The sequence below is a fragment of the Gallinula chloropus genome (genome assembly GCF_964237585.1).
Source record: "Gallinula chloropus genome assembly, chromosome: 4".
In the NCBI taxonomy this organism is placed as follows: Eukaryota; Metazoa; Chordata; class Aves; order Gruiformes; family Rallidae; genus Gallinula; species Gallinula chloropus.
Window position 1 is genome coordinate 57,708,649 of NC_140088.1, and position 26,130 is coordinate 57,734,778.

The 26,130-nt window shown below is 42.1% G+C and overlaps 1 protein-coding gene across 1 annotated transcript in view; it reads right to left on the reverse strand.

Annotated features, from left to right (window-relative positions):
• Positions 1–22,592, reverse strand: part of TBC1D9 (TBC1 domain family member 9) — a gene marked incomplete at both ends in the record, with an annotated part of 46,339 nt that extends 23,747 nt beyond the window's left edge. Inside the window, 6 exons of the mRNA XM_084262740.1 lie at positions 551–758; positions 1,863–2,124; positions 3,105–3,333; positions 5,633–5,751; positions 8,418–8,528; positions 22,466–22,592. Coding sequence (XP_084118866.1) covers positions 551–758; positions 1,863–2,124; positions 3,105–3,333; positions 5,633–5,751; positions 8,418–8,528; positions 22,466–22,592 — 1,056 coding nt within the window. The remainder of the gene's footprint in view (positions 1–550; positions 759–1,862; positions 2,125–3,104; positions 3,334–5,632; positions 5,752–8,417; positions 8,529–22,465) is intronic.
• Positions 22,593–26,130: the final 3,538 nt, after the last annotated feature.

The following is a 26,130-nucleotide window of genomic DNA, read 5'->3' on the forward strand; positions in this document are numbered from 1 at the left end:
TCATTTTACTGAACATCTGCTTTAAGCAGCCAGCTTTAGAAAAGGAAGCACACCAATCTGTAAAATGCTGACATATTTTCCATATACAGGAATAAACGATTGCAAAGCTGTGTGAAGAGACAATTCAAATCCTTAGGACCATGAATCTTTTCACACCTGACAGAAAGAAATCTTATCTGACAAAGTCTTCAATTAAGTTCCACTCATCAATCTATGAAGTTTTATCATCCATCCCTCCCTATGAGGCACAAGAAAATGTACCATGGGGCTGTAAACCAGAATGTAAATTAGAAGAGAGGAAGGACTCATGAGGGTTGTAAAAACTGACAGAGAAAACTCCCTGTGAATTTTAGTAACAGGAACTTTTGAACTAAGATACACAGTCATTAAATATTACTTAGAACAAACCAAAACAGTATGCTCACAAGAAATTGAAGGCACGAGGAGAGGATTTTCTTCAGTAGCAAAAAATAATCAGAGCTAGGATGCAATTTCCAATAGGACATTGTGTCATAATTTGCCCTATAAATTTACAAATCCAAACATTTACCTCTCGAAGAGGGATAATAAGGCTGCACAAATTCTCTTCTTTACTAGTAAAGCAAATGTAGTTTGTAGAAACAAACATCTGACCCAAAATATGCATTTTGTTGAATGGAGTCCAGAGAGTACAGTCTGTGTGTCCATCTAATTTCTCATCCTTGGGAAGTCGGAACAATGCACGGTATCTCTCACTCTTTGCTCTGGCATCAAGATCCCTGAAAAAAATACCAGAGAAAGCTTTTCTTGTTTCACAACACACATAAGACATAAAGATATATTTTTTACAAATCATTGCAAGTTACCAGCAACATACAACTCAAGCACTGAGAGTACAGCAAAACAGTTGAAACAGTTTGCAGGTAGGAGATTTATAGTCTTTGCTGGTGGAAGACTCTAAGACTACATTTAAAAAATGATGTCATGAATAAATAGCTTGGATACACTGATCCCGATTTCTCAGAGGGGACAGGTTGGGTGAGCTTTTCACATTCAGTCCTACTTCCTGAGAATATACACAGTCAATCTGTTTATTATTAACACATTATCCCCATAATATTACAGCAAAAGTGTTTCTTTGAGGCTCACTTATTAACGTGATGGAATCCTTAGGGCTAGAATTTGTTAAAAATTTTAAGACTTAGTCTTGATGATACATTCAGTGCGAAACACTGAAGCATTACAAAGACAAACCTAAGTGATACAAAGCATGTCAGGTGTCTGTAATGAGAAATATAAACAAGCACTGGCTAGAATTCTGTATGGTTCACTAATACGATCAACATATAAAATAATAAAAATTTAAATCTTAGTATGATTATCAATAAAAGAAGCAGAAACATTTCCCAGATATTTTTTCATCTCTTAGAATTTGATGTCATTTTTTGCTTACCACCTAGAAGAAGTTCTAGACAGAATTCATCATCTCGAGTAATTTTTCAATTCCATCTACAAGACCGACTATGAATGCTAGACACATTTATCAGTAACACTTACATCACTTTATTACCTTCTCCTGGTAACACAGAAGGGCTTTAGAACAGATACCTAAACACAGCCAGCACATTAAAGAGCCTCTGAATAAATGAGAGTTTGGCTCCAATAAGCGTCACCTTTTTTTAACGTTCACATTCATGTATTTCCTTTCCTATTTCAACAGGAGACCAAGTAATTATATTTAAGTAGTTATTCGCATTTTGTCATTGCTGGAATCAATCATTCCTTTTGTGGTAAGTGACACCAACATTACAACACTTTCATGTAAAACTCTGCAAGTGAAAGGACCAAGGAGAAACAAGTGACTCAGAGCCAGTGCGACCTACCGCTTTAGTGCAGATACTTTTTTGGGGGATTTCTTTTTCAGCTTGGGTAAGGACCGGTCTTGTTCAAATCCTTCATTGTCCAAAAGCTGTCGCATCGCTATATTGGCAAGCTGTTCCATTAGCTTAAATGTCTCACTGATGTTAAGGAACACTGAGAAGAAATGCTCGCTTGACCTTGTGCTCACTTTGATCATATCAGGGAAGAGCAGCGTAGCATTCTTCTCAAGTTGAGTGATATCAACCCAGCGGATCACTAACTTTGCTGAATAGAAGCAAACAAACAGAGTCAGTACAAATATTAGCATATGCAAAAGCACCTATCTTCCTACAAAAGGTACTCAGCTGAAGTTTTCTTGCATCTTGAAAAGTTGGGAGGACAGCATAAATAGATCCAGCTCATACAAACAAACTATGATCACCTGACAAACAGCAGATAAAAGAGTTTAAGTATCATTTTACTTCTGTGGAGAATACCACACTAAGGCATTACAAAGCTAGGTGGGCTAGCATAATTTATCATTACCACAGCACTTGTTCAAACTCTGATGTCCTCTTCGTGTTATTTTTATACATTAAAAAGTTGCAAGTCTTACAGTAATGACAGACCCCTGGCTTTTCTTCCAACACCACTACAGGTTAGGATATTCTACTAAATCAACATTTCTTTTCATCAAAAAAATAATTATAATAAAAAAGTTCTAGGCATTCATTAGGATATGTCTACCCAGCCAAATAGAAAACCTGGGTCTGATCTACTGTCCATAACTAAGTGCTGCAGAGTTGCCCACCTCCACCCTGCTAGAGCACGTTGGTTATATTCACACCATGTAGTTCCTGATCCTGGACGCCTCTGAGCCTTTTGTGATACTCCAGTGTTGTAAAAGAATAACAGTGGCATTTAAGGTTGCAAAGTCTGCCACAGTAGTACTGGAGGACTGTATAAGAGCAGGAGCCAGAACTGGTGTGATCTCACCCCTATTCCCTTTTGGGCAGAGTTCCTAAAGTGAATTATGCCTCTAAGGGATGACCAGGTATTGTGTTACAGAGAATTACTTTGAGAAAAACAAAACCAACAAGGGAACAAGCACACAGTTAAACAACGTGACAGGAATTGCTCCCTGCTCCTCTTTTCCTCGGCGGTGTCTCTGCACCTTAATGGCTCAGCAGGTGAACAGTAACAGCTACAAACGATTTCCCAACAATTACTAGATGCAGAGACCACTATTCCACTGTAAAACGTACCTTCTCTACCCATGAGGAAGGAATAAAAACATAGGTGATTAATGCTGAGATACACCCAGCCCTGACGAGGAACCTTCCCCTTCCAATAACTGCATGAGTAGTAGTTCACTAATTTCTCCTCTTCTGGCATCCCAAACAGCTTGTGAAATTTTACTATGGCTTCCTTAAATTTTTCTGTATCATCATCCTCCTTGATGCCATTGATTTTGTTGTACTCGGCGATGATGCCCTAGTAAGGAGCAAAAGAATTACACAGCATGTTAGTTGCCATGGGGTATATGTGATATCCTTACTACCATCGCTGTCTGGGCCAGAGGCCACACAGTTCCTGCAATGTCAAAAAGTCTTTTAATTATTATCCCTTGCCCTTCTGATCATTCTTTTACCCAAAGAGCTATTTACTTTATTCAAGGCTGTCTTTCTGACAACCTTGCTCCCTACCATGCCTATGACAAAAGCAACCAAACACCAACCCCTTGCCAGTGCCCTGTTTTAAATTAACCAGCCTATCTCCAATGCTCTTCACAACTCTAAAGCACCTATAAGTTGTAAAATTTTCCCCTTCCATGTAAACATACTCCCTGGAGACAGGTGTTAGATTTCACCACAGAATTCTTTGAAGAAGGAAAAAGGTTCTATTGTTCATTAAGGAAAACAACAAACAATTCTTATGACCCCTCTTACTGCATCTTGAACAAAGAAGAGCAAGAGGAAAAAAAAAATAAATACTGCCTAATAGATTAACTAGCAGGATGGAAAAAATAATGTATAGTCTCAGCTGCAGAACACCTTCATCAAACTCCAAGTCATAGAATCATAGAATTGTAGGGGTTGGAAGGGACCTCAAGAGATCATCGGGTCCAACCCCCCTGCCAAAGCAGCTCCCTAGGACATATCACTCAGATAGGCGTCCAGACAGGTCTTGAATATCTCCAGAGGAGACTCCACCACCTCCCTGGGCAGCCTGTCACAGGGCTCTGTCACCCTCACTGTGAAAAAGTTCTTCTGCATGTTGGTGCGGAACTTCCTGTGCTCCAACTTGCAGCCATTGCCCCTTGTCCTGTCTCCACAGACCACTGAAAAGGGGCTGGCTGATTCCCCCTGCATCCCCTGCTTAAGATAATTATAAACTTTAATTAGGTCCCCCCTTAGTCTTCTCTTCTCAAGGCTGAACAGTCCCAACTTACTCAGCCTATCCTCATAGGGGAGATGTTCCAGGCCCCTAATCATCTTCGTGGCCCTTCTTTGGACTCTCTCCAGGAGATCCCTGTCCTTTTTAAACCAAGGAGCCCAGAACTGGACACAATACTCCAGGTGGGGCCTGACCAGGGCAGAGTAGAGGGTGAGGATCACCTCCTTTGACCTGCTGGCTACACTCCTCCTGATGCACCCCAGGATCCCATTGGCTCTCTTAGCCACCAGGGCACACTGCTGGCTCATGGCCAACCTGTCATCTACCAAGACCCCAAGTCACAGCAGTCAGGTGAAAAGCTGCTTTTTGATCCCTCAAAGACTACAGCTCCTTCTGTTGTAGTTCTGATCTACCTGCTGCTGTTACTAATGTCTTGTAAATCTTCCCTATTGTCTTCTGTATTGTTATAAAAAGGAAACTTGCTTCTTGCCTTCAAACTGACCTATTTACTTGGAAAGCAGATTATAAGACAGTGAACCATCATTCACATCTAGTATTTCTCCCACCCTAAAAAGGTAACAGTTTCCTTAAAGGACTAATTCACAAGACAGATGTCTTCTGGCAGAAGGTATTTCCACGATCATCTATAGCCCTCATACCTGATGACACCTTACCTAGTAAAACATGGGATTAAGACAGTTGTCTTACTACATGAAATGTTAAGAGATGAACGAGACAAAACCAATGCTTGGAACACACACCAAGTATGTACTGTAATTTTGTTTACAATCAATCTTTTACCAACTGCTTATTTTAAGGTAATCCTTAGCGTGAATAAAGCACTTTTTTACCAGTATCTCTCCTATAAGGAGAAAAAGAAATACTGGTAAAAACAACCAAAAAACTGTACGACCAAAAACCAAGGAAACAAAAAATAATCAACCAGCAAACCTTACCACCTCTATGAAATGTAAATGCAAACACTCTAGGATTTAACTACACAGAAGCGGGTTATTATTATGAGTGTGTAGAAGAAAAAAAAAAATTAAGAGCTTTGCACTGAAAAAGCAGTTACATAGACAACTGTCGAAGTTTAAGGCAGGAGTAACTCCAATTAATTTTAGAATATGTAACGATTGAAGCACTACCTATGCTTTCTCTTTTATATATATATATATATAATATTAAAAAATAAATCACACTGTTGTAGTTCTGCATGCTAAACCTAGTTTTCCTAGGTTTTCTGCACATTTTGCTACTTAGAATCTGGTTTTCTTTCAAAAAGATTGAGCAGCCTAGGGACTACACCAGGTCAAATCTGGTTACAACTCACATCAGTTTTCCTTCCACAGTCACATTTAGCATTAACAACATTTATGATAATATATTTAGCTACCTGTATTTTTCCTCTGACAAATGTATTTATGTCATTCTCATTTTCAAAGATTGAAAGAGTTTGCAACAAATTCTGTTCAAGCCATTCCCAGTGTTCAGTGATTTCCTTCCTCGAGCAACCTGTGCATTAAAAAAACAAACCCCAAAAGTCACATAATAGGAAAATCAACGTCCTCTTAATCATAAACAGAAGACTCAATAAAACCCGCCAGTAATGAGATGCAGTATTTCACCAGATGCTTTGTCCCTGGAAATTCCAAAGTTTCCTTCCATAGTCTTTAATTTCATAATAAATAGCTGTGATTTTCAAAATTATTCTGTGAGAAGCACAAGCTCCTTATTCCAGAATCATGAGAAAACCTCTTACATTTACAATTCCAATGACACCACCACCAAGCCACCCAACATCACGTAAAAGAGTTACTAAAGAAAGGTATTACCTGCATCTATTTGGAACAAAAAACCCAACAGCTGTACATTCTACCATTGGCTTCCTAATTCTTCACCGTTACATACATCTATAAATTATGAAACAATCATAAAATTTCACAAGTAAAAGCATAAAAGGATCATTTTCCCATCAAGTCTATTGCTTAGGAGACCAGAAAGGGTCATATGAGGCAATTTTGAAACTGAAGAATTAGCATGCATGTGGTCTGTAGTAGAGAATAGGGATTAAAAAGTTTCTTGTATGAAATAGTTCATATATGCATTTTTTGTTTCTGTTTTACTTGAGAGGGATTGTAATAAATAACACTTCCATTTTGATCCTGTTCTCAACATCTTGCTGCTGATTCTCTTCAGGATCAGTGTGTCCATCCTGAAGACAGAATAAATACAGGCACTCACAATAAAAATTGTTCCCTCCCAAAAATGTTGAGGGAATTATGTCAAAACTGGGACATTTAAGTTAGTATTTTCAGAACACAAAACATTAAATATTCACATTATAACACCTGAACCTGAAGCCTCATTAAAAGTATCTCAAGTCAGGTAGGAAACAGCATTGATAATGTGTCTTTTTTCTTTGTTCAAATCACTGATTTGGCTCATTTTACTCAGCAAGTAAATTTACTAGGAGTAAATTTACATTTACCAGCAAGTAAACGTACCTACCTGCTACGTAATGCCTACACAACCCAACAAAGCAAAGGGGCTCACAGAAACAGGTTAAATTACATCAAGCTGTTGCCAATAACTTCTTCAGCTTCATTACAGCATAAATTGTCATAAATCTGCACGTAAGTGTTTCCACAGTTTGCAGAACCACCCACTGCAGCCATCTTGAACACACCAACCCTTTTCCTTGCTGTTCAGCAACAAATGATGGGGAAAAAATACTCTTCATGCAGTTTACAATAAGAGCTTCACACAACTCCAATGAGGGCAACAGAGCACAACATTCTGTGTGACTCCCAAGGGGAATTCCACAATTTTAGTTGTTGTATGGATGCATAAATCATATTGCAGAATAGCCTGCATATGTAAGCAATAGTTCAGAACCACAAGTGATTGCCACTCCTTAAAACTACTGGATGCAACCAGCCCTCTCTGGAACTCAAGAGGTGGTCTGAAAACGTAACTTATTCCTTCTTGGCTTTCACACTGCTGTAGAAAGCAATGAAGAAATACATGAGCTATGTATATAAAACTACACTGTCATCAGAAAAATCACCCATCTCTTGGAAAAGCAGTGACAAGCAGTGCAGGCACACTATCATGATGAACTATTTCTTAAAGCTGCCTATTTCTTGTTTGTGGTTCATCAATTATTTTTCATAACTTATGAAACAACTTTGGTTGTTATTCTCAACCTGTAAACTCATCTCAATTTCCATTGTTTATGTCTCCACTATCTTACTGCTTACTCTCCCAGTCTCACCTACCACAGGTCACACCATCAGCCCAAAACTCACACCCCAGTTCTCATCAATTTACCATCACAGTCCAGAACTTTCTCTTTGCTTTGTTCACCCAGGATTAAAAAACACTTTTGCTGCAATGTTTTCATCTACAGGTCTATTTTAACTGTACTACTGGCAAGTTGTCGCCTCTCTTATTAGATGCATTCACCATTTTGCCATCATTGGCCTCTTAGGTAAACTAAGCAGTATCTGTAACTCTCGGGGAAGAAGAAAAAAAGGCAAAGCACTGCACTCTAGAACACAGAGCCCTCAAGACTCACAGGACGTAAGAAGGAAAATAGCTACAATGGATACAGTGGGCAACTAATCGCTCCTTCCCCTCCTACAAAAGGTACACTCAACACATGGTGTGCTCTGTGGCTGAAACAGTGCAAGGCCCTCCCAATATCCAGTACTCAGACGAGCACTACAGTTGCACTACCTTCCTGGAAGGCAGGTGCCCTGTCTGGGTAATGTGGTGGCTATAACCCAGGTACTCCTATACACTTCAGAGATACCCCATTACCTTAGAAGTGCTGCAGGCATGAGCCATGGGCATGGAAACGCTGTGCAATGAGAAGGGATGGATACCAGACTGCTTGTCTGGGAACATCTTTGGGAGACGACAGAAGCTTCTGTGCCTGCTCCATGGGCATTTCTGGTTTTACTCAGCCACTGCTCCTAACGTATACACGTAATGTTGGCATTCAAGGTCTTAATATTAGTAGCTCTGAAGCTTCTGAATTTAACTACTAGAGCAGGTTTCCATCCTGACCCACTTAGTTGTCCTGAGACGGCTGTACTCAGCAGGCAGGATGTTCCATTAGTTATCCATATCCACAGGAAGAATAAAAAGCCACGTGTCAGCGTGTTTGTCCTTACCACAGGCGATAGTCCAGTAGACCAAGGAGTCTGGTGCTTGATAGAGGATTCGATACGGTGCCACTCTGGCACTGGAGTCCAACACAACATCAAGAGTACCCACAAGGAGACCTATGGAACAGGAAATGCTGATGAATACGCAGTGATGGATCACCCAAGATCCCACAGGAGGGGAACAGTCCGCAGCCCACCTTACTTCCATTTCACCCTCCACAGAAAAACACAGACCTACATATACATCTCCACACTTGTTGCCTCACGTTCTAAAGAGGGAAAGTGACTCAGTAAAGAAAGAAATCTTGTTTTAACAAGGCCTCGACTCTCAAATACACACCAATCCTAGCAAAAATGCAGACTGAAGCAAAGCAGAAGGCAGCTGTTTTACACAACAATGTTCAAAAGCTAGTTACTTCTGTCTTGTGTTTCACACACTGTAGGAGGCCTAGGGGACAAGGGGGGTGGGAAACCACAACAAACAACCCACCACTACAACAACGAAAAAAAACCCCAGACAATACATCCTGAAAGTGTTCAAAATTCAAATGTCAGCTAGGAAAAACTACGAATTCCAGAATAAGTAATTACGCTACTTAATGGTCTGATTCTTTAGGGTAGAAAGGATCAAAATAGTCTAAGGGTCAAGTTGTTTTTCTGCTGAAAGAATACTGATGAAAAACAAAGCCATGCTGTTTTCCCAAAGCAGCTTTGAAAATTCTTTGCTACTAACTGGTCCACTAACAGTTGCATACCAAATGCTAAAACTAATTGTAACTGTATTTTCACAAATTCTAGATCCTCTTTTAATAAGAAACCACACACAAAACTCTAACCCACCCAAACCCTCTCTCACCAGAGAAAATGGTTTATTTATTTACTTTTAAAAGATGTAAATTTTCCCCCTTTTCACCTTTGCAAAGAATTTTCATGTCCCCTGCAGAGATGTCAGATTGAAAGTTCTCAGTAAATTCATATTGAAAACAGGTGGATGACCTTTAAAGATTTCTTTTCTCCGCAAATATTTATTGGGGTAGAAATTAGGGGATTTTTTAACAGCTGCAATAAACTGCATGCACCATGAAACCATTCTAAAAAACACTCCTGTCAAAATCCTATTCTCCTTTCAAGGGGCCGGCTTCATCTTTTACTGTCATAGTTTCATCAGTTCCTCATTCTGCACTGTCATAACTGGTACAGAAGACTGCTGCCCTCACTGTTCTTCTTTCAGATTTGCTTTATGCATAACAAAAATATAAAAACACTACCCATTTTCCATCTTAGTAGATCCCTTAAATCCAAACTGAAACTGATCTTTGGAAATACCCTGCCTATCACAGGCTCTGTATTCCCCTATTTTGTTTATTTGTTTTATACAGTTCTTCACAGGCATGATCAAATGTACCATCTTCCTGCCTGATGCGTTAATAGCCACCACTTTTTAATGCGAGAATTCGGAAAGACACAGGTCTGGACCAACCATCAGTCAGCAAGTAGTGAGAGAGAACTGTCCACTGCTTACAGGATACGAACACAAAACATAAATGTAAAACACCCAATGTTCATTAGTCTAACTAGTTTTAGTTGTGCCTGTTGCCATCTCAAACCCTCATCAGGCCTCCCATCAATCCTCCACCAGCCCTCCTAGACATTTTCAAACTCAGCAGACTGAAACAGGTTATAATGTTCTTTTAAACAATTTTTTGTTACATATACTCTCCAGTTTCACCAAACCAGTATGGCCCTGGTCCAAAAAGCATGTGTGTACATTTCACAGCTACTACTGAGCTCAAGAGTATTGCTCAACTGCAGTGCAGACCAAGCCAGATACTACCCTGCATAAATCATCATCTGGGCTTGCTGCAAACATGTAGCAGGGTTTACACGAAAGATTCCTCCTGCTTTGTGGCTTCACATGTCTACTGACACTACTAAATAGGCAACAGGCATGATGTAATACCTAAATACAGTTGTATGCTGGCCAAATTAAGTAATCTCTGTGGTACAGCTACACTGTTAAATCCCTGTAATCTTTAAAAAATATGCTTGTTTCTCTCCTCCTGCCCTATTTCCAAATCTGTTGGTGTGTGGGTGGTCCTACCAACCAATTCTGCCATTAGTCCTAGGAGGGCATTCCAGCTGTAAAAACTGAGATACAAAGCCAAGGCCAGAGAGCCACAACAAACCTACCCACTTATGCAGCAGCATCAAGAGGAGCTGCCTATCCTGCCTCCTTCTCCCCGAGGCACTGCAGATAGGAGAGGAACAACCCCTACCCCACCAAACGGACACAATGTAAGAAAGAGCAGTGTAGTCAATAAATGTGGAGACAGCTACAAAACAGCAAACACAAACCCAACAAGCCAGTACTGAATCGATAGATGGGAGGTAGGAAAGGAAAGGAAACTTCCCAGTGGTGCAGTAAGTGGGAATCGCCCGGTGCCTTTTCAGCTACAGCAACGAGCTGTTGAAATACCCATGTTCAAGGAAGAAAATTCACAGACCTCCAAAGACCCCATTCACAGTCTAGCTTACTAAGATAATTGCAACTGACAGCTTATCAGTAAAGTTTTAGTTATATATCATGAAAGAGCTGTTTTGATAGATGACACATACGATATTTAAAAATATTTTTAAATCACTTATGTGTACATATATACATTACAGCCAATTAGTATTTACTCTTGCCATCATACAACTGCCCCCGATTGCTGTCCTTTGGGAACCATTTGGGATTTTTGTTTTGATTTGGTTTTGGTTTTTGGGGGGATTTTTTTGTAACACAGACATGTGATGTGACCAGAAGGAAATGACAGCAGTTCTGACCGATAATCTCTCTGAGGAATTTCTACATGAAGTGATAATAATAAAAAGTTAGGGCAGAAAAAACAATAACCATTTATTTTAATTCTTTTCATTTTTTCTTCATATAGTGAGTACTTTTTGAGATATGATTAAGAAATCAGCAACCGAAAGTTTCTATAGAAACAGAACAGGCAGCAAAGAATCATATTCCTTAGATTAGGCTGGTCCTTGGGCTACAGCCAGTGAATTATCCAGGCATCAAATCATGTGACAATCGATTGCAGATTTTTCTGTTATTTCATCAGCTTTCTGATTACACAGTGAAATAAAGGAAATAATTCCCAATGAATACTAAATTGCAAACCCTTGTTCAAGCAAGCAGTTTTCATGAGCAAAGTTTTAAAGCACGTGTTAAAGTCTGTGTGTTTAGCATGTGTAACTGATGACAGCCCTGATCCTGAAGGCACTCAAACACAAGTAACCTATCAAAGAACAGTCCTGTCAAATACACATGCCAAGTATCTAGAGCAACCATCCATATATATAAGGCAGGGATAATGCCTTAATTGTATTTGATACAGCTTTCTGAATAAGGTCAGCTACTTCTTATACAAATCTGAATTTTAAAGCAAAGGTCTAGAAAATCGTTCAGTATTTTCTTTTTTGTAAAATATAGGTATTAGCAGAGGAAAAGCAGTGAAATGTAATGTCTGCAACCAGAGAATAGAAAGCTACAACTGGTTAGTGGACTTGGCCAATTGCCCTTGCATCATGCTACTGGAAGGACATACAATGCACTGGAGGGTATTACTGGTCAGGGGTTCAGCTACCTGATGTAATTTATGCTGAAAGAAGAAATCCTACTCCATTTTACGTATCTGACCACTGTGCCTCACACTTCGCTGCATTACAACATGTTGATCTTGCATCCCTACACTAACAACAAATTTTCTAGGCGTTCCTCACTAGAAGGGATTAGGAACACACAAAGCCCATCCACCCACATAACACAGACCTCCTTTAAGCCAAAGGATTTCTATCTGGCCAAAAGGTATTTTCCAGAAAGGCAGGTCTTGATTTGAAAGCTGAGTTAATTGATTCAGCCAGTTAAGACTCTTCCAAGCACCACTGCACTCTCAGTGTTCCAGATGGCTTACAGTCCAGACTGATCACAAATTGCCCACAAACAGTAATGAAACCAAGAGATGACCTGCAGCAGAACCAATCTGGTACCCTGTAAGCTACCACCACCCAGAGCACACACACACTTTAGAGTATATGGACTCAAGTACCTGTAAGAAGTCACATGGCACTGGTCTTTGCTGTAGGAATATTTCTCACTTTTTCTTTTCTTTCTTTTAAAATATAACTAGTGATTCTTTTCTAATCTTTCATGAGAATTTGCAAGTTTCTCTCAAAAACACTGGTGGTTTTAAATAAAAAGCAAGTTTATGCATCTAGACATGAACAATATTTTATTACAAAAGAGTTTTCTTACGGACAAACAGTAACCCTCTTTCACAAAAAGTCACGCTTTGATTTAAATAAAACACAAAGATCAATTAGCCTTTATCTCCTCTCTGTAGTCCCCCTGACAGCAATCTTATGATTGTTTGTCAGTCTATGGTGTTTTACCTGCCAAAATACACAGGGTTCTCAAACTCAACTTGATTACATATTCAAGAGTGAAGGCCTAGATTATATATTACCTCTAGTGCACCTGATTAAAACACTGAAGCCAGTTTATTTACTGTTTATGAATGATAATAAATAATGACACTTTAGACCTTAAAAAGTACCAACAGCCATGGCTTTGTTGCACTGCAAACACTATGAAAAAACTCATGGCAGTATCAGTGCCACTTCCTGTTCAGTTTTAACCATGCAGTTCTCCAGACTCGAGGTGCTTTCAGTGTACACCAGCGATACATCTTTTCTTCAGTGTCACATGAAACTTGCATCAAGCCTTGCCTCGAGCTGGAAGGTCACTGCACAGTTGGTGCCACTGTTGTGCCTGCTACTGCCACCCAGGGACACCTTCCCCTCCTCCAGTTTGCCAGACAACAAGCATATGTTATTCACTTGGCTCCTGAGAACAGAGCCTTGCCGCATCCTTCTCCCAGCCCCATGCTAATGTAATCTACAGCCTAACAGCCTCTCACGACATCTTCTGTGAAGAGATTTTTACCTTTAAAATGCCTAAAAAACCCAGCAGGTATCTCTTTTGCAAGCGTGGCAAATAGAGAAGTATACCCTCCAAAAGGGCTAAGATTTAATACGGGTCAGGCTGTGACTTGTGGGGTCACGTTCACGAGCTCTCATCACTCAAACAGTCCCATGGATGTCAGCAGCCTCTTCGCGTATGAGCTCAACACGGCAGCTGTGAAAACTTGCAGTGTCACATGTGTCATATGTGTCATTAGCCAGGATTTTTCAAAACAGGCATCGTGACATTCCAACACTGAACAAAACACACTGCTTAAACAGTTCACTGTACTTAAAGAGTGCTGACAAACCCTTCTCTCTCCACTAAGGCAGGATGGATGCATAATGAGCTCTGGTTGTAAACCCGAAACATTCAAGGGACCTATTTGTATTGTAGATGTCAGCTGGTTTCCCAGAAAGCCTCAATCAATAGTGTCAATTTAAAGTCATATTTGCAGACTGAGCATTCAGTTTTATACTCGTTTCCTGGAGAAGGAACAAACTCTTCCTAAAGTTTAGGTGTTACTACCTGGACTACAAAACCAGTAACTCATGGCAACACATAGCTAACACATACAGTATAAGCCACTGTTTTTCCTAGTAACTATAACCAATCATTACTCTTTTATTCTTTCTCAATGCAGTCCACGTGTTCACATGATTAGCTCTCTGATTTGGTAGTACAGGATGAGGTCATCCAATTACTTGTCTATCAAAACTCAGCCTAGAGCAACAATCTAAGTTTCATAGGTTATATGATGGACAAATCCTTTTAAAGGGGCAGGGAAGGGGTGTGTAAATTCTATTTGATTTAATTTTATGTGAGAGGCTAAATGAATAGTAAATATTACATAAAAATAACTACAATGTTAAACTTCTGATCCTGATAATAGCACTCTGATAATAAAATCCTGATAACAGATAATTAGATTATCTTCCAAATATCTTTATTTAAAAGTGATCAGCAACTGAATGCCTACCACAGTACTTGCTGAGGCATCCAAACAACTCATGACCATACCTGTAAAAATCCATACTTGAACTCAAATATAAATCAGACTGGGATTAGACTTTCAGCCTTTAGAACTTTTGGTAACTTTGTCAGCTAAACTGAAGGACTCTAATCATTGAAAGATGTAATCACACTTGTCAGTGTTATCTACTGAGTAACATTTACAGTATTTTAGGGTTGTAAAACTTTCCTGAACAAGAGGGGAAAACAGAACGTGCATTACAATCTACACTGCTACATATGCATACATACAGATACAGCAAAAGAGAATTGCCTTTATTTCCAGTGAGGCCCAGTTTGCAGATGATGAAATATTCAGCCACAGAAACTCCCACAATAATATATCTGAACAGTAAGTTCCCAGAAGCAAAACCATTAGACTTGGCCTGAAACAAAAACCTAGCAGAATCAGGAAAAGGCTGAGCAGAGAGATGAGCACTGACAGGACATGCTAGACAGTTACAGGTATGTGAAGGCTTACAAGAGAGGAAATCGTTATTTGGACAAAGCCCCAAACAAATAATCTCACACCTGAAGAAAATAAAAATTATATTACATGTCAATTCCACCAGACTACATGAAATGATGGAGAAACACTGAGAAGACTACAGATGGAGTTAACAAATGCCTTCAAATACAATATAAACATTTACTCATAAATTTGCAAAAAACTAAAACAAAACCCCACACTCAGGAAAAGCATTATCAAGTACTGCTGACCAAACTGGCAGGGAAATCACTGTGTTTCACTCAAAACTAATTATTTTTAAATATCCTGTTCTCTCAGATTAGCATAAGCAAATGAAACAGATTTCATCTAAGAGCAAAATTCAAATCAGGAGTTGGACCTGATGATCTCTCAAGGTCCCTTCCAACCCGTACGATTCTGTGATCCGTATCAACATAAGATTCGGGTAAGCTATGTAAGATTAAAGAACACATCCACTAAGTATGAGTAATTGAAGAAAAAAATCCAAATCAATCAACAACCACCACCACTAAACAAAGGAAAAACAATGGTAAACTGAATCTAGTCAACAAAACCAGTGGTACAGACTGAGACTGAACTGTGCACGGTAAATTCAACTCGAACTAAGGAACAGTCCTGCATGGCCAAAGACAAGCCAAACCTGAAGAGAAGCAAAAGTTCCAGGAAAAAAATATTCTGATTCTAACTGTCCTGACTGATTTCAATAACCTGTCAGAGGAGGAAATTAACAAGGGAAAGAAGTGGTGCCTAACAGAAAATCCCAAGAACTCTGGCTAGTAAAATATTGTAAAGCACAGAGGGGAAGCACACCACAGGACTGTGAGGGAAGAATAAAAAACCCCAAACCCATTAAGAACTTCCTAGCTGAAACAAAGACTACTGCAGTAGGAGCATATACTCCTAACTAGAAACTTCAGGGGGGAAAAAAAATCAGAAATCAGGTCTAGAAAATACTTACAACTTTTCTTTTAAACAGAAAACAAATGAAAAGATTTTGAAGAAGTCCTCCAGAACCTAAGTACAAGATTTAAAGGCAAGAGGCAAACACAGATTACTGAATATCGACCTTGATCAGAGATCAGAAGTAGAATTAGCAATCAAAGAGCTAAAAAACAGCAAGACTTCAGGCAAATGCTTACAGCCTTTCTACACCTCATGAAGTCATACTTTAGCAAAGTCAGTGGCACCAACCACTCCTATCTATTACAGGAAAAAGCCATACACAGTAAGATACTACAAAGGATAAAAAAAGAAGTACAGGTCAGAAATCTTAGAGAAGAACAGGGAAAGCTGAATGGATTCTGCCTATACTGAGTATTTATAAGAACAACAATCATATAAGAATACTTACAGCTTTAAGTAACATTCAGAAGCATTTCAGAGTATATACCAGCATACCTTAAGAGTTCTGTAGAACTGAAAACAGTTTCTACAATTGAAATTATCATGGGCCCAAACCTCTGTGAAATATGATATATTCTTACACAGATACATTAACCAGGCAATGGAGGGATGGAAATATGGAAACTCATGTGAAGTGGTTTGTCTATACCTTTCGGTGTGGAACCAGAGTAGTAAAAAAACTCTGCAAGCAATACAAACCCTAGTACAATGCAGAAAACTACCAAGCAGCCTAGACATTTCTCCCTTACTATATTGTGATCCTGTGTGACACTTCCAATGGGGTTTCATACAGAGATTTCAGGAGGAACAGTAGGCCATCCTTGAATTCCATGTGTCAAGCAATGACTTTATCAGCAAAATGGCAGCTCAGATACTACACAAAGCGTAGATGATGAAGTGACATCAAGGAAGCCTCTGGCCAAGAAGCATTACAGTACAGAAATGAGAGCTACACCAGGTAACATCTCAGGCACTGTGATCTGTGCAACCACTGCACGTAAGAACTGGAGATCAGGAGAAACATTAGGCAGGAAATGAGACACCTTTCAATTAAGCATCCATGAAAGCATCAACATACAGACCGGTGAGTCAATCTGAATAATCAACAAACAGTTCAACCCTAGACACCTTCAGGTCCTACACATCAGTAGAATTTCCACTTCAAGGGAAGCAAACACAGCCACAGCCCATCCTAACAAGAAGCCCACAGCATCAGAGCAGATCCGGGGTAACACTGAGTAAGAAAGCAGAGTGGAAGAGACTAATTTGCACCCCACGAACCAGAACAAACATGGAAAGCTGACGGATAGGCTGACCACTCACATCAGTCATGAGAATCGTATGCATTTTGATAAATGCTGTATTTCAAGTATCAGCAAGCACATGCTTTCTACTCAAGTTTACCAAGACTGACATCAAAATCCTCACTGCTTGAGTCAAGAAGGGCAGAAAGTGGCAAGTTTGTTACAGCATGAACCATTCTCCTTTCATCAGGCAGATGATATACTGACCAAAAGCTTTTCTAAATTTTAAATAGAAACAGGTTTTCAAGCAACTGCTTCCTCAACCCTCTCAATTGATAGCTTGAGGGCAACATAGAATCGTATCTACAAATTCAAGCTACTAATAATGTCCAGCAAGGCTGCAGAAAGTGTTCTGCATTAGTCCACCTGTAGTACGAAAAATGCTGTTAGTTTTGACACTGAGGGCCTGCATCAGCCTACCAAGCTCAGAACTTCTCCTTTCTGCCTTTCCAGTGTGGAAAGGACACCATAACACCTTCCACAAGTATCTGGGGAGAAAGACAGTTCCTTTTATCAACACAAGTCAGCAAATTTCCATCTGCTGTCTTCTGCTTAAGCATCTGAATCATCTTTGGCAACATCTCATGCACTTAATTCACAGTGAAGCTCTCACACATGCTCTGTCCCAGCTGTAAGCATAAATACCTTATCTGCAAAGTAACACCTCCCCTCCCCCCGCCAAAAAAACCCCACATCAGTTCTTGCAAATCCGAACAATTTATTTGCTTTGGGATTCAAAGAAATCTTGCAATAACATGTTAAACCAAATCACTTAGAATTTAATCTCCACCCACACACCAACGTACACATGCTGAAGGAGCACAGCAGTCACAGGCCCATCACGCCACACCTTCAGTCTATCTACCTGTAAGCTCCAAGTGAATACCTTGCTCTGCTGTCAACTCCAAGTTGTGCTAACTCCTTGCAATACTGTTTACAAACAGGAGTTTGGCAGGCATTACCCCAGCATAGCAGAACGCAGTTAAAGGCATTTTCTAACCAATTTGTTGCATCAGAATGCAAGATATACTTAGACAGACCCACGAACCTTACAGTTAATTATAAACTTCATGACACATTAAAGATCCTTGCATCTGTGAAAGTAATACTGTCATACAGGGCACAGCACCCAAAAGATGGTAAAGATGTGGGTTCGTGTTGTCTCCAAATGCCTCTGCTTCCTCTGGAGAAGGAAGTGTTTCATACTGGCCAAACTAGCAGGCTGCCCAGGGAAGGGAGGTGACAAGCAGGAAGCAGCATAGGTATGAAGGAAACAGGGTTAAATACATCCGGCACCTTTAAAAAAAAGAAAAAACCTAACAAACTAGTAAGAGGAAAGAAAAGATTTTTTTCCTCCCTGTTGGTGAGCAAAAGGAAAATTAAACTCTTGAGTGAGGGTCATACAGAAGCAAAATGCAAGCGTGGCACTGTGTGCAAGGCATGAAAGAATTTCCTTATGGAGAAAGATCACCAACCATCACGTACTTTTAAAGTACTTTTTTTTGGTCTTGTCTTGGAAGATTAATGCAGTGATGCAAGATAACGTGAATATTCAGAACAGCTACGAAAATCCAATTTAAAATCCAATTTACAAGTCTCCCCCATTTTTCTTTTGCTAAAAAGGAAAACAAAATCCAAACAGTCCTTCAATTAAGGCATGCTTACAAAAGAAAGTCGCACAGATGTGACTGGTACTGACACAGGCCATTTGAAAGAGTCTGGGCCTCAACTCAGTATAAAAATGGATCCATACTGCTTAGCTGTATTTCTTAAATAAACTAATAATCAGATATATCTTGTTTGCAGAGATGACTTTTAGGGACTCAGTAATTAGGTCCTAACATATAATAAGAGGATCTTGTTAAGAAGCTTCTAACTTGTTACAATTAAAATAAGCGCAGAAAATGTCTCCAGTGTCCAAAGGAGTAATTTAAATAAGACAGCTTTCTCTGTTCACCCGAGGTACATAAATTGAGGTTGAGAGAATCAGCGCAGAAAGGGCTGATGTTGCACCCCTTCCTCCAAAGCAACTGATGCTCCTTTTCCTGCAAAGGGTTGCTGTATTCAGAGTGGACCCAGGAGAACAGGTAACAAGAGTATCGCTCTTCTGCTTAACAAAGCTACCGAGAATTACTTTTGCCCATCCCTGTGGCTACATAAACTGTTTGGTTTTAGACTGAGACATGACAAAAGACCTAAAGGATGCAGTCTTCTGGACCTTGGGGATAGTAACTTCCATCCACAGGATGGTACTAAGTGATGGAGGCCAGGTAATGCAGAGACCCTGGCAGTCACTTTGAGGGTGATCACCCACTTTCAGCCTGTCTGAAGAGCTCTGTTGCCAGCCATCACCCCTCCTTCCCATTCACCCACTGGAAAACACTGTCTCTTCTTCCAGCTATGCCAACACAACTGCATGACATTGTGGCCCCAGCAAAGGTTCTTCAAAAGTCTGACACGTTTGCAGATGGAGAAGAGGGCATTACACTTAACTCTCACCTAAGAATCAATGCTTCTCGTTATCTAACCACTGCTTAAGTTTCTCAGCGAAGCCACCTCATGTCATCAAGTCAGCTGTCTTGTCAATTTGAAAGTCAACTGTCATTGTAAAACTCAAGTCAAATGACTTAGAGAGTCAATAACGGAGAGTACAAATCAGAAGTAAGATCACAAAAAATGTGACAGCTACATTTATGTCCTCTTTTGCATATGTAAATTCAGACCACAGTCCCCACATAGAAAAATCTCACCATTATTTCTAGTCAGCTTCAAGGACACATTACCTGGTTTCCCACAGAGCAAACAGGCCAAATTTTATATCACGTTCATGGGTGGCTAACTCAGATTGCACCTGAGTAAATTTCAGCATAATGCCACTAGTGAAAGGGAAATTAAGGGGAAAAAAAAAAAAAATCCAACAAACCTCCCCACAAAGTCCCCAAACCAACCGAAACACAAAAACCCACAAAAGATTTTTGGTTTTTGTTCTGTTTCCTGATGTTTGCCCAGATAACCTCTACCTCTGCCATGAACTTCTATCATCTATGGAACTTCCCAGGGTCATCCTAAAGGCGATCATTACTACACGCAACATACCCTGCTGAGCCTTTCAGCAGGTTTATTTACCCTGAACCCTCAGGATCAGCTAGGTCCCCCAATCTCTCACTTTCAACCAGTCTTACCTACCAAGAACAATCCACTGCCTTGGCCCTCCGTTGGCAGACCACAGCTATTACAACAACTGGTGAAAAATTCCAGTATTTATATGAAAAGCTGATAACCCTAAATTCCATTTATTACTATGCCTACCAAGCTGGGAGTGGGCTGGACATTCCACATCCCTTCCTTCTTTCCTTTCCTACCTTCCATTGACAACTGTGTCAAAACCCCATGTGCTAAAGTGGCAAGGTTGGACAAGTTCCCACACAGCTCTTCAAATACTGCCAGCACTAACGACTTTCTACCTGCTAGTAATGGACATTTGTTTAGTTACAGTTTTCCCAACATACTGAAAAAAAGCTATAATTTCTTTTTTTCCAGCTCTTCTCCACACAAACCAACAAAATCCCTAGAAATTGTTTAGGTACTTGTTGATACTACCTTGATGCCGCATCAGCTGCAATTTCTTGTAAAGTACAGACTCTGAGAAAAGCTACACAGAAAGCAGTTTTCAAGATATGGACCAAACTTTTGCATTCTAAACCATATTCATTCAACACACTGCACTCACATGCTAAAATAGCGTACACAGTGCACAGTAACTTAAATTCCAAGGGGGAAAAATGCAGAGAGACAGAATTATTTCTGTATTCTTAACTCCTACCAAATGGCTTGTCTGACCTTCACAAAAAAAGGAATGTACATTTATGAATCCTACTCCCACTCTGGGACTAAATCTCCATAAGCACTCTCTCCATCTGTACAGCAGTATCACATTAGGCACACAGCTGCAAGAAAGCTTAGACATACACACACCGCGCAGACACGTTCAAAAGAAAACTCCAAGTTAGAACTGAAAAACATTTGGAAAATTGACTGGGCATCTCAAATGATCTGTAATTCAAAGATAACAAAGTCAGAAAGGCACAAGAATGCCTTGTCTGACCACCTACACAAGTACAGAAGAAACAACTCTCAGGAGTCCAGGGAGTAATCCACAGAAGGAGAATCTGCAAAGAATTTCTCAGTAAATACAGCAGAGGTGACCTTTTGAGGCAGGATGTGCTTCTATGGCTTTGCCAACAGTACCCATGATTCAAAAGATTAAAAAAGGTAAAACTTGAAATAATTACAGCCAAAGTGGAGTGGCTGCTGGTTACTTTCCACACAGGAACAAGGTGTTTTATCAACACACAACACTGAAGATGACCAGAGATCTCAAGAGCCTGCATGAAAACACACTTTACCTAGTTTAGATTATAAATTGTTGACAAGTCCACAGAGCATTTGAAGGCTGAAGAAACACTTGATCTCCTGGTAAATACGCACAGGACCTTGAACCAAACATAAATGTAGTGGAATTGCTTATTCTGATTTGCCTGACAAACCAGCTGCAACGCAAGTGGGTACAGAGGAGGGTACTAATTGTCTTGCTTTTAAGAGAACAAGTTTGATGATTTTCTGGCAATTCAAGAAGGACTGGTGGTAACACCCTCAGGTTCTGCATCCCCAAATTCACAGAAGCCCATTTATGTTGCCTAAAAACGATGAAAGGTTCTCGCATGTGCACAGTGTTAGAGAGACCAAGACGCAGATGACCCAGCCTGCAGAAGCCTCTCCAGTTACCAGCAGCTGAAAACAAAGCATTCAGTCCACATACTTTTGCGAGGACACCCCAAAGAAGGCGGGGAGAAGCCGAGGCACACCTGTTCTCGTAGTACGCGCTCATGAATTATAGCTCGGTCTTGTTTTATACAACCTGCGTTCAGAAATAACAGCCTCCCCGGCAAGTCGCACCCCGATGCATGGAGGAGCCGGGCACCGGCGACCCCACACACGAGCCCCCGCAGCGCTGAAGTCCTCAGGGAAGCCTGAGAGGAACCCTACACGGCGCCCAAGGCCCCGCCGCCTCGCCTCACCGCGCCGCGCAGGCACCGGCCGCCGCCCTGGGCGCCAGGTTCCCCCCCGGCATGGCGTGGGGTCCGCGGGAAGGCAGCGAGGAGCGGGGAGGGACCCCTGCAGCTCCGCGGGCGCCGCTCCCCAAGGGCCGTTATCCCGCCCGGTCGCCCCGCCGGGACTCGCCGCCACCCCGGGGGAGCCGCTGAGGGAGAGGGCGCAGAACGCGGCCCCGCCCTGCCCTCCTCCCCGGGACCCCGGCCGCCGCCGCCGCCCTTACCCGCCAGTCCCCCGCCGCCGCCATCGCCTCCGTGCCCCTTCCTCCTCTGGAGGATGAAGTAGGGGTTGGCCCGCTCCGTCACCCACAGGGCGTTCGCCAGCAGCACCTCCTCGGGGTTCACCCACATGCTCCCAGCGCAGACAAAGGCCGGCCCGACCGGCTGGCTGGCTGCCGGGCGCGGTGACTTACGCACGCACCGTCCGCATCAGACGCCACCATACCCGGCCGCCGCGGCGGACGGCGCAGCCCCGCGGGCACCGGTGGGCGCAGGGCGGAGAGGCGGCAGCCGCATGCCCCCGCGCCTCCCGCCGCCTACCCGCCCACCGCCGGGCGCGGAGGGGCGGCCGCAGCGGCCAGGGGCGGCGGCCTCGGCAGCACCCGCCGCAGCGCCGAGGGCAGCAGTGACATCAGCGGCCGGCCCGGCCCCGCCACCCGCCGCGCGCTCTCCTTCCCCCGCACGGAGACGGCGGGAACAGCCAGGCACCCGCGTACCGCGCCGCGTTCTACCCGGCGGGTGCGGTGGGGGCGGGGGGAGGGGAACTAGGCACGCGCGCACACGCGAGCGTTCTGCGCTCCCCGCACCTGCGCGCAGGGTGGGGCGGGGCCGCCGCGCGCCGGGAGGGAGAAAGGGCGGGGCCGCGGCGTGCGCGCGGCTGCGGCGCTTTCCTCAGTGCGGCCGGTCCCACCTGCGGGTGGCCATGGCCATCCCCTCCACCCACTCCTCAGCAGCCATCGTTCTGCGGGGCTCGGGGGGGAGCCACGTCCCCCTGTTAGCCTCCGGCCTTGAAGATCCTGCCCGGTGGCTCGGGGAAGCTTGTGAAACCGGGCGTTGAAAGCGCGAGCGGGCTCCGGCTGTGAAGGGAGCGTCCGCGTGAGGCGGCGGGGCTGCCGCCGTGCCCCGTCTCCGCTTCGGAAGCCGGCGGTGCCGCGGAGGGCCGCGCTGTGCCCGCTGCCTGAGGCGGGGGCGGTTTCTGAGCGCCGAAAAGCCCTGTCAGGAACGGCAGCGCAGGGGTAGTGTGCTGGTATGGCAGGAACAGAGCCGCTTCTCTTCGCAGGAGCTGGCGTGGGGCTGCATGTCTGGTCTGTCCGTAACCTCGCTGCTCTGCAATGCTCGCGGAGCTCCCAGGTTTGAGGTGCTGGCCTCCATTGAACAAGAAAGCTGCTTCTTTCCGATCAGAGCTTCTCTTTGGTTCATTAAAGGTGCCGAGAAGAGTAAACTAAACCCACATTCCAAGCACAAACGTTTAATACGCAGGCTCTAGCTGTACATCACCCGGTGTGGGCACAGGGCTGGATGGCCAGCACTGGCACACAACCATGGGAGAAATTACCCTTCCCCTCAGGCAGCAGTCGTACAGCTGGTACTGCATAGGTTAGGAGTCCAGGAGAGAGAAGTGACTGTCTTTGGTGAAGGCTTAACGATGGATAACGTTGCTGGCAGTCCCACTGCACCATGGGGAATATTCATCGTTGTCACATAGCAGGAGGCTGTGATCTACACAGGAACGCAGAAGAGCTTCTTCACCCTTTCCAACTTTATCATATATTGGATTATTTTGAAGTTCAATATTGCTGAAAATGGCCTTGTCCTTTTAGCTGGAAGATTCTTGGAGGTGGTAGTATTTTTTATTTTAAAAAAAAATCTCTGAACAAGTAAACTTCTTCTAGCTTTAAGAAATTTCAGCGTTGGCTTGTTTTGGTTTTTTTTGTAAACCAGCTCTAGTTAAAACCTTCATGCTGAGTAGACGGAAAGTTAAATTCTAGCCTGGCTAAAAGTAGAGGCAAAAATTCCTAGAAGCTTCCTTTAGTAAGAGGGGAGATTTCACACACCCAAGGCTCCTTGGTGCCCCTTGGTTGTCGTAGAAGTACTGGTGGCATTACTTACTAGCAATGTCATCACTACCAACAACCTGCAGTAGAACTACTAAAGCCACATCAACGTTTGAGGAAAGAATAATCCAATGATGCTCTGCTGCAGTCAGAGCTGGTGATGGAGTTCATTTACTTTGTGACCTCGAGAAATAAAAGATCCCTGTCAGAGGTTGGGAACTCTTCTGCTACCCATTGCTAACTTGCTTTTCAATGGTGGGCACAGACTGTTATGCGTGCAAAATTGTAAGCACTTGCAACAGCTGCCAAGCCTTATTAGTGCCAATTAGTCAGTTTTAGATGCAGGTAGGATGACACATTAATAAAAGCATAATTTCTAACATCCTTCCTATTTATTTTCCATCAAGCATTCCAGAACATTTGAATAAAACTGGAAAGACCTAAAGTGCCATTGCTAAAGTAAAAGGCATTTAAAATGAGGGTTATATTCTGTCTTTTGGCTGCTGTGCTGTTAGCATCAAGGCACTTTTAAATGGAGACCTGATTTGATTACTGCTTTCACAGTAATGAAAAAAGATGGTGTGCTCTCATGGCTGACCTTTTTGTTGAAACCAATGCAAATATGTTCTCCTGCATGCCCATCACGTATTTCTATCCTGCATGTAAAATGCTTATCTACATGTAGTTTTCGCTCCGTTAAAAAGTTTCTTTTTCAAAATGTGGTTTGGGAACAAAATAAAGAACTTCTGGCCTGTAAGCTATGGTGGGAATGTTAAAAAAATCCTAGATGCAAATAAAGGAATGGTTGCATCAGCTTGTTTTGTAATATTTTGTTGAAAATACTCACTAGGTTCGAACCTCAGTGTGGTTTTAACACTGAATGGGACCGTTTAAAAGATCTCTGTGCCACTGGATTTAAAACTGCAACGTTCAGTTTTGAGAAACAAAGAAATCAGTAGATACCAGTACAAACTATGGAGTTATTTCTTATAATGCTATATTATAAACCTCACAGGAAGGAAAGAGGAATCTAGAAGAACAACCGTTCTGTGCAATGTCATCAGACTAACAGACAATAACAGCACTCAAGCAGGAAAAAAGATTAAATAAAGCAGACATTTTCCCATTTATTCCCTGAAAAAACATCTCACAATGGACTTCTTTTTTTTTAGATGCAGCCTACCAGTGGTTTCTAGCAGTTCAGGGCACCCATTCAGTTGACTGGGAGGAAAGATAAAATATCAAGATGTCAAAAATTATCTTTGAGAACCACGCTTGTTGTTCAGGCTGGAACCATAGCCATATCAGTCCTACACGGGGACTTACCTTAGCACTGAGAAGCACCTAGCCAGCGCTGTCTCGAAGCTTAGAGCCTTCAACTACTATAAATAAATACCTTCTTTGTGCACATAGAGGTGGGTGTTTAGGTTTTTGTGGGAAGTGTTTTGTTTTATAAATAGTACTAAAGCTTTTAAAGACCGGAGAGCATTGCTTTAGGTGTGATGTGGGATGAAACAAAGTGGGGGAAAACATATCTGACATTTTTTTTCATGTGTGGCCAAGTGCCACAAACTTTAGTGTTTATATGCCCACAACACCCCATATATTGAAGAAGCTCAAAGCACTCAAAAATAACATCAGTTTTATCATGCTCCTGAAAGTACATATAAACGAGCATTTTTACAGATGAACAAATTGACACATACAAAATAATTCTTGCTTTGGGTGGCACCTCAAGTCTGTGCATAAAAGTAATGAAATCCCAGAATCCACTCCCTGCAGTTCCCCGCTTTGTCCTTCAACAAGACCAAGGTTAGTCCCTCTTGAGCCCTTCA